At 41.6% G+C, this 9,143-nt stretch overlaps 1 protein-coding gene across 1 annotated transcript; it reads left to right on the top strand.

Annotated features, from left to right (window-relative positions):
• The first annotated feature begins 272 nt into the window (after nt 1-272).
• On the top strand, nt 273-8,109 carry LOC119651769 (odorant receptor 2a-like). Its single transcript, XM_038055510.1, has 4 exons — nt 273-390; nt 6,578-7,398; nt 7,459-7,816; nt 7,879-8,109. The coding sequence occupies exons 2-4, from the start codon at nt 6,665-6,667 to the stop codon at nt 7,927-7,929; spliced, it is 1,143 nt and encodes a 380-aa protein (XP_037911438.1). The 5' UTR covers nt 273-390; nt 6,578-6,664; the 3' UTR covers nt 7,930-8,109.
• Nucleotides 8,110-9,143: the final 1,034 nt, after the last annotated feature.

The raw sequence follows: 9,143 nt of genomic DNA, 5'->3' as shown, positions 1-9,143 counted from the left end.
TGTATTTCTATAAAATTAGAAACTCTGAACCATTTTATTATATCTTTTAAAGACACTAGTTATGAATTACTGCAATGAGGACAATTTAGACAATATAGGTAGCAATAACAAGACATTATATGCAATCGGATCTCCCACGGAAATTGTATTGAAACCCATGGATTATTGGAGCTCAATTGCATGGCTGCAATCAAGTTATTATATATAATATAGGATATTTCGTGTAATAAGTGTAAAAGAAAGGAAAATGCCGTACCTTATAGGTGATTAGCGTGACAATAAGTAGTAAGTTGAGTTCGGTTTTATGGTTTAGTTGACTTTTCTCCTATAAAGATAATAGACAAACTTTATTTTCTGCAGTTTAAAGAACATTTAAATTTATATAGTTACGTAAGTCAGATCCTTTGGTTTCCGGTAATTGTATCGCAAAATACTATTCTAGATATTTTGAAAATGTTTTAAAAATTATTTAGATACACAAAATTCTTCTTAAGTTTACTGATAGTAAATGGAACGATGTTTCTGAAAACTGAAAGCTGAAAACAGTCAATTTTTAACACCTTGGAAATTCTAGCTTTGAATATTTGCGTTTCATTTCAGTTGACTGTAACGAAATACGAATGTTTTAGGTTTAGACATTGTCAGCTCATTGATGCATTGCAATCTTAAATACTGCGCCCAAGATTGAAAGCAACAGTTTCCAGATAGTGATGGATAGTGCGGTTAAATTTGTATGAGCTTTTAAAGTTTTGTGTGAAACACAACCTTATTAGAATCGATTCAATGTCTGTCTTTTCTTTTTCTGTCGTTGGAAGGTGGAACCGTTGGCTACTACTATGCGGTTATCTGCCACTTCCCTCGAATCTCCTCCTTCCTCAGCATATTGTGAATCGCTTTCATTAATTTTTCCACCACCTTCCAAGTTGGTGCTCAGAGGTGGCTTCGAGGAAGATGGGGCGGCAACCCTATCGGCCAAACCAAAACCAAATGGTCGAGGAGAACCTCCACAGTGGTGGCACCGGGACACGCTGTAATCACTTTGGTTTGCCGGCCGTGGTTCAGTAGGCGAATGCTCCAAAGACCTAATCAGGGCGATCAGACCCGACTCTGCACGGGGACTCATCTGAAGTGGCAAATTGGTCACGAAACCTTACCAGGGGTATACTGGTACCATGGGAACCGGGAAAGCCCCTGGACTCACATACTTCGGGTGAATTCCTGTTGCATGTTAGGACAGCTCGGTTATTTGCGGTTGGCCCCCCTAGTGGGAGTTTCATGGTGGTTGTGGTTATGCTCAAGCGAGAAGAGACCTTCGGGCCTCGACGTGGTGTTATGTATCAACACGGGTGCGGTACTCCATAGTTCGGTACAGATTTAGGTAATTCTTGCATCCACCAGTATGAATGTTAACCCATACACTTGGTATAGACTGGTTTCGTTGTTGCTGTCTCAGCGGGGCTCTGATTGTGGTCACGAAATCAATCCGTATCTTAAGAGGACCGTAGGATTAAGTCTCACGGCAGGTGCCTACGTAAAACACTATCGGCTTCACCTTCCAAGCTATTTCAGAGACTAGCATGTGGTCCACGATCTTCTCGAGTAGCAATCGCGCCCCGGCGTCAATTTCCACCACCACCATGTGTGCGAAAAATCTCGGACAGTTAAAAGCCACATTCTGCACATCCTCCGAATACATCTCGCATTTTGGGCAATGTGGAAAGTCGTCACGCCCGAAGCAATAAAGGTATGAATGATTCCCTCCGTCTCCGCTTAACATTTGGGTTAGGTCGAAGCTAACTTGACCAAGCCATCGTTTGATCCATTTTCAAACATCTGGGATATGTCTCTGAGCCCAGCGTCCTTTAAATCAGTCATCCCATCTTTTCCGCAACCCTATACTAGCTTCATTTTGTGTTAATTGCCGTCGATAGGCACAGGGCTCGCCGACTGCATAATTTGGGTCATAGAGACCTCGACCCTGGTTCACCAAGATGTCGATGGGGATCATCCCTGCTATCATACATGCTACTTCGTCTTGTGGCGCGGCAGGATTCGCGGTATTCGAAATCTATTTCGCGCGAGAGATCTGTATCGAGTTGCTAAAACCCATAATGAACGCACACAGTCGATATCCTGTGTGTTAATGACAAGAACGGTGCTTTGCTTACCAACCGTCGAGCCGCAACAGATAGATGGCGAGAATACTTCGAGCAGATTTCAACTGAAGAATTTCCTCATCCTCCACTTCCACAATCATTGCCGACATTTGGACCAGTTCCACCAGTCAGCGCAACTGAAGTCGAGGAGGCAATAAAACAAATGAAACCGGGGAAAGCAACAGGACCTGACGACATCGCATCTGAGCTCTGGAAAGCGAAGAGCTGGAACCCAACACTGTGCTTCAGTAAATTCTTTAACCAGGTTATCCAGGAAAGAAGAACACCATCTGACTGGCAAGAAATTACCACTGTCCCAATATGGAAAAAGAAAGGCAGTCCAGCAGAATGTTCCAATTACCGTCCGATCCGGTTACCGGTCCCATACCATGAAGATTTTTGAACCCATTCTTGACAACCATATTCGCGAAATCGTTGAAATAACCGTGAATCAAGCCACATTTGAAAAGAACTGCGGAACTCATGGAAAAATACCGTGAGAAGCATCGCCCTCTTTACATTGTCTTTCTGGATCTAGAGAAAGCGTTTGACTGTGTACCACACGAATTCAACTGGTATGCTTTACGACAACACTTCGTGCCAGAAGAACTCGTGCGCTGGGTTCAATTGCTCTACCATGATCCGAAAAGTAAAGTTCGAAATATGGCGGGTGTATCAAAACCGCTTCGTGTCTCTGTTGGTGTTCATCAAGGAAGCGCCCTCTCACCACTCCTCTTTGTTCTTGTTATGGACACCGTCACACGGAATATCCAACATCCAGCGCCCTATACACTGCTTTATGCAGATGATGTTTTTCTGGCATCTGATAGCAAAAATGATGATCTGCCCAGAACTGAGCGATTTAAATACCTCGGGTCAACGCTATCAGCCAATGGAGACTGCGTTATGAAATTGCTTCACGCATTGACGCAACCTGGATGAAGTGGCGTTCCATAACTGGTGTTCTTTGTGATCGACGTATCAACGAACGTCTCAAATCTAAAATTTACCGCAATGTCGTCCGTCCTGTCGCTCTCTATGGTTCTGAATGTTGGCCGACTATAAAAGACAATGAACGGCGTCTTGCGGTAATGGAGATGAAGATGCTACATTGGGCTAGTGGCGTAACACGTTTAGATCACATCTGAAATGAGGATATCCGCGATCGTTATGGGGTTGCACCGATAGTGGAAAAGTTGCGAGAGAGGCGTCTTCGATGGTATGGTCACGCAATTCGTGCTAACGAGAATTCACTTGCCAAGATGTTCAGACCACATCAAAGTCGATGGCAGACGACCAAAAGGCAGACCTAAACAACGGTGGCTTGATACGCTAGATGGGGATTTGAAAGCCTCGAGATTGCACCCAGATCAGGCATTCGATAGAGCCAAATGGCGAAACCGATCACGACGAGCCGACCCCGCTTGTGAACGGGACAAAGGCTGAAGAAAAAGAAGAAGATTGTCATGTGTGGTATGAAATTAAAAGACTACTTTTCGAAACTGATTTTATTTCTGATATTGGGTGAAATATGGGGGAGTGTGGACTCCAAATGTGTGCCCAAAAAGTGTAACAGATTTCGTTCTCAAACCATTCCAACCAAAAAATTTGGAAACTCCAAGTTATTAATTCCATATAACTCTATTTTAGAAATTTACCCGAAAGCCTCATATAAGTTTAACCTAAAAATGTTGGCAAGTTTGAGGGAAATCCAATAGAACGTCCAAATTTGTATTATTGCACCCTAAGCCAGTGCGACGTCATCATCATATAAAGTAAATTCTTGTGAGCAGTGGGCGCATGGGAACATCTTAGCTTTCCTTTGTGTGTGTAAAATAAAAAAAAATCAGTTCAGTGTCTACTTGCCTGTCTGTTTGCACTTTTCTCCGAGGAAGGTAGGAACTGTGAACACCACTTATGCAGTAAGTTACATAATTCTACGTTGAGCTTAAGAGGGGAGCCCCATATTAGCAAGAGGGGGTGTAAACATTTTATTTCGATAGATAATCGTGTGGGATATCAATGGAAGGGCTCGATCAGTATTTTCCAAAGCCAGTCTTAATTTTGACATTTGCTGGAAAGACGGGGAGTGCGTTGACTATAAAGTGGTGAAAGAAATTTCGTTCTCAGGGAGTGCTCAACCCAGAAATCTGAAAATGAAATCGTGAAATTTCCCCCTCGTCACGAATTCAAATGGATTTTCATATAAGAACACATATACACATGTTATATTGAATATGTAGTCCCAGCGGTATTCAATTTTCCTTCGTATTAATATATGTATTGTACATGGAGCAAATCAAAAATATTCAGGCCGCATTTGACGGCCCCCGAAACCTTATTTTGGAGCTTAAGAATTCGAAGGATGCAACTGCAGCGAAGATCACTATATTCGGCAAGGATGTAGATGAGATCACCACCAAGGAGAAGGTTCTAGAGGCCTTAAAAAGTAATTTGATTTCATCGGACTGCAAGATTCAGCCAAAACACCAAGGAAAATATACGGTGGTACACAAACCATCATCAGCCGACCAGTAGAGCCAGCTCAACTTTAACTACTGCCAGGCGGCGCAGGATCTACTTTCACAAACCAGCAAAACATCGATGTGGCTATAATTAGTGAGGCACATCGGAATCACGGTGACTTTTAACTCGTGGATCTTAAATAGGCAAGCCAAACTACAAATGCGAGAGGACATGTTCTCCTCGAAGCACTCCCACTTTTACGAAAGGAACCTGAGGTTACATATGAGCGCCGTTCTGGGCAGTAGAATCGCTTGGCAAATCAGCGAGGATTATATCCACAGTGACTGCCAGGCAATCAGAATAGAAATCAAGGGTGGATTGAGCTCGAAGGAGACCTCTCATAGAATTCCAGCTAAATTGTCCGGGAGAAAAACGAAAGCTTTTGAGGAGGGAACGTTTTCCGTAGCACTCTAGCCCGACATGTTCTTATATGGTATGTTTAGATAAAAACCACTCAATCGCCCAGCGACGCAAGCATGTAACACTACTATGCCCAGAAGGCGATCGCTCCCCTGTATTCAACCCAATGAAGTAAACGCAAAAGTTTCGCATATTTCCGAGCAAGGAGGTTTAACCAGAGGCTCAGGGGAAAACCTAGTAGCGACGGTTCATGGAAAAAACGAAGGAAACTGCGTGGCCGCTTAAAAAACCCATTCGGAAGAGTAAAAAGAACTGCTTCAAATAATCTCGCAACCATGCCGATATAAACCTTTGGGGTAGGACATGAAGTAGTAATGAAAATGTGCGAAGATCACATCAGGTGACCTACCCACGGCTACTGAAACAAATTATTACTACTCTGTTTCCTCACCATGGAAGCAGCGGAAGGCAAACGGTTGTCCAATAAAACGAGAGTATAATACATCTAATAATTGCGAAGGAACTGCGGGAAATATGTGGTAGGATAGGCGACAACAAGGCCTTAGATTTGGATGGCACCACTAAGAGAGATTTCAAGCTGGCAGTGAAGACTAGGCGACCTTTAAGACGTGCTTAAAATAAGGTCTATTCACTGCCCAGTAGAAAAACGAAAAGTTGGTGTTGCTTACCAAACCCAGCAAGCCACCTGGAGACCCTGCATTATATCGTCCGGTCTGTTTGTTTGGTACAATGGGAAAGATGATGGAGAGGGTCATCTACAACAGAGTCCTATCCGTTGTCAAAAGCAGTAATGAACTTACGGAGCGCCAGTATAGTTTTCGGCGTGCACACAGTACAGTGGATGCAGCAAGCATGGTAGTGAATCTGGCAAAAAGGGCACTGGTTTCTGCCGGCTATTGGCCCATGTTGACATTAGATGTCAAAAACGCATTCAACATTGAAACGCGTTATGCTAGAATATTTAGCGAATCCGGTCGAAAATTTTCTTCTCAAAAAAGGACCTATGGTACGGGACGGATGAGCTCCCCAAGAAGTACACTTCCACAAGGAGAGTATCGCGGACTTGGTACTGGGTCCCTATTCTAAAATGTCATGTGTAATGGGTTGCTTGCTCTTCTCATCCCAGAGGGAATTACAATTGTTGGTTTTGCGGATGATCTAGCTTTGGCGCCCAGAGTGGGTGGAGGTATACGGGATGGAAGCAGTCAGTAAAGTCCTGGCTAGAAAGAGCCAGGCTGCTCTTGGCGGACAAGAAGACGGAAGCGGTTTAAATAATCGAGGTTGTTTCTAGCTGAAGTGGTGCATTCCATTCTGGCAACGCAGATTGGACGAGTTTACGAATGGGCGGTGGACGCACAAGCTCCAGGTTCATTCCCAACATTGGTGTGTGGCTTACGCGGAAACACACGATTCGGGTTCGATGATTGGGCATCATCCTAAAAATCTCTCGTTTTCTTCTAATTTTTGTTATGTAGTTCTTTTCTATACAACTTACATAATTATTTTTTTTGTAGGTTGGTGAAAAGTATAAAGGAAAATTATATCTTATTAAAAAACAAGTGAGAACACTACGTTTAACTTAGCCAACTGCAGCAGCAAAAATGGCCGAAACATTTCTGACAACCCGTATATTCCGAATAGCACTACACAGTTTCCGATTCTTGGGACTATACCCTTCGGAAGACGCAAGTATATTATATTATATTTCCGCGATCTGCCTCAATTTAAGCGTGACCATCATGTACCCGGTGACAATGTTCATAGACCTCTTTCTATCGGAAGATATTAGACACTTATTTGAAAACTTATCTGTTTGTTTTGCTGAAACGATGGCCAGTTTGAAGTCGATAAATATATTCTTAAAGCGAAAACAGTATCGTCGTATGAACGACTTATTAGAGAATTTGGACGAACGTTTCCGAGCAGTTGCTGATCCAGAAGAAGAAATATTTTTGAAGAGAATTGTCAAGATTGCGTATCGAATCCTGGTCGCCTATTTTATACCATTTTCTTTAGCTGCACTCACGTGCATGCTTCCGGCCGTCTTTTCAAAAACAAGGCGACTCGTATATGCGGCCTGGTTTCCTTTTGATTGGCGGAATAATGATACAACGTACTACATAATCTCTACCTACCAAGTGCTTGGTATATGGGTTACGATCTACCAAAATATAATGAACGACACATTTCCTGGACTATATTTATGGGTCTTGAAAGGTCATTTCCGAGCACTTAATATCAGAGTTTCCAAGATCGGCTATGACCTGAAGAAGAGTAACGATCAGAATTACTACGACTTGCTCAGATGTATTTCAGATCACAGGATCGTATTGGAGTGAGTCCTTTTCGTCGTTCTGTTTTTGTAAATGATATTGACAGTATCATTCCTTTCCAGATACTGTGACGTTTTTGAAGATATATTCAGTGGAGTTTTGTTGGTTCAATTTTTTATAACCGAAGTCAGCGCCTGTATTACTGCAGTCTACGTTTTCTTTGCTGATAGTAAAGCGGAAATAGTGTACACTGCAGCGTACTTCATCTGTGTTTTGATTGAGATATGCTTACCTTGCTTTTGTGGAAATGAAATTGAATACGAAAACAACCAATTTACGACCGCTTTATATTCTTGCAACTGGATGGATCAGAACCAAAAATTCAAGAAAACTTTGATTTTCGTCATGCAGAAAACTGAAAAGCCTCTGGAAATTTATGCAGGTGGTGTTGTGAAAGTGTCCATTTCAACTTTACTCGGGGTAAGTTTACAGCTCCATTTACAAAAGCTTGAAGGCATTCCAGCTTTTTAAATTCATTTTAGGTTTTCAAAAGCACTTACTCTCTGTTTGCTATTGTGAACCGAATGCGCTAAACAAAAATGGAGTCGTCGTTCAGAAAGATATTTCGATCATAAGATTAAAGATGAGATTAATAATTGAAGCTCAAAAGGATTTAGTAGGAACATTTAAAACAATTCTTTCTTCTTTTTCGAACTTAATATTACACCAAAATATGTACTCATTAGCATTAAAAATTTCTGAAAATAAAGTCAAATTACCACAATGTTTTATGAACGGATTTTTCCTCAAAATATATTATTCTACACATGGTTCCCAAAGCCTCTAAGTGCGTGAGTATCAGCCGCGTCAGGGTTCCCGGAAATTTTTATTGCCTTCATAAATTGAATGAACAATTGAATGAACAATCGTTTTAAGCTCAATCTGAAAACATGAAACCTTGCAGTGATATGAATCATAACATGAAACACGATACTGAAAATTTTGGCGAAAACCATACTCTTATTAACAAAGTTAGATTAGGCAACAATTGTCTTTTTCCCGCGAATTTAATATATTCAAGGCATCATTAAATGTCTAATATATAAAATTATGTTGACTGAATATAATCAGTTTGTAGCCATGACTGATCCCTGCTTAAAGAGCATATGGGAGGAGCACTGTCCGTTGAATAAAAATTAAATCGAACTGCAATCTTACAACAGACCACTAGGTGTTTTAAAAATGTGAAATTTGTAGCTTTGATAGATATATAATGATATATTGATCAGAATATTGAGATATTAATTAACACATAGACCATGTGCATTGTTCAATTCCTAATTCACGAGCGGAACATTTGGAATTAACACTCTGTCTGTTGAAGTTCCTTGTCAAGAACCAAATGAATTTCTGGTTAAGTTCGCATATTTAAAGGACAATTCCCAATTTTACTGCTGATTGAAATTTGTTGGATTACCTTCCAGGACAATAGAAGCATCCTCATTATCAACGGCGCAACAACCTGTATCCGGTCTAGGCCTACCTTAGTAAGGAACTCCAGACACTCTGGTTTTGCGTCGAACGATGCCATCGCTCCATTTCACGCAGGGTTTGCCTCGTTTTCTTTTTCCTCATCCATACGGATTGGCTGACCCACCCACCGCAACCTGTTGAGCCGGATTTTATTCTGAACGAATGAACGCGGCCAAGAGTGTTTTTGCTGAGAACCCAGGTCTACGAAGAATACATAAGGACTGGCAAGATCATTGTCTTGAAGAGTAAAAGCTTTGATCTTATGGTAACACCT

This window comes from Hermetia illucens, chromosome 3, assembly GCF_905115235.1.
Source record: "Hermetia illucens chromosome 3, iHerIll2.2.curated.20191125, whole genome shotgun sequence".
NCBI classification, from domain to species: domain Eukaryota; kingdom Metazoa; phylum Arthropoda; class Insecta; order Diptera; family Stratiomyidae; genus Hermetia; species Hermetia illucens.
The sequence above is the reverse complement of the archived record's forward strand: the minus strand, read 5'-3'. Positions and strand labels throughout refer to the sequence as shown.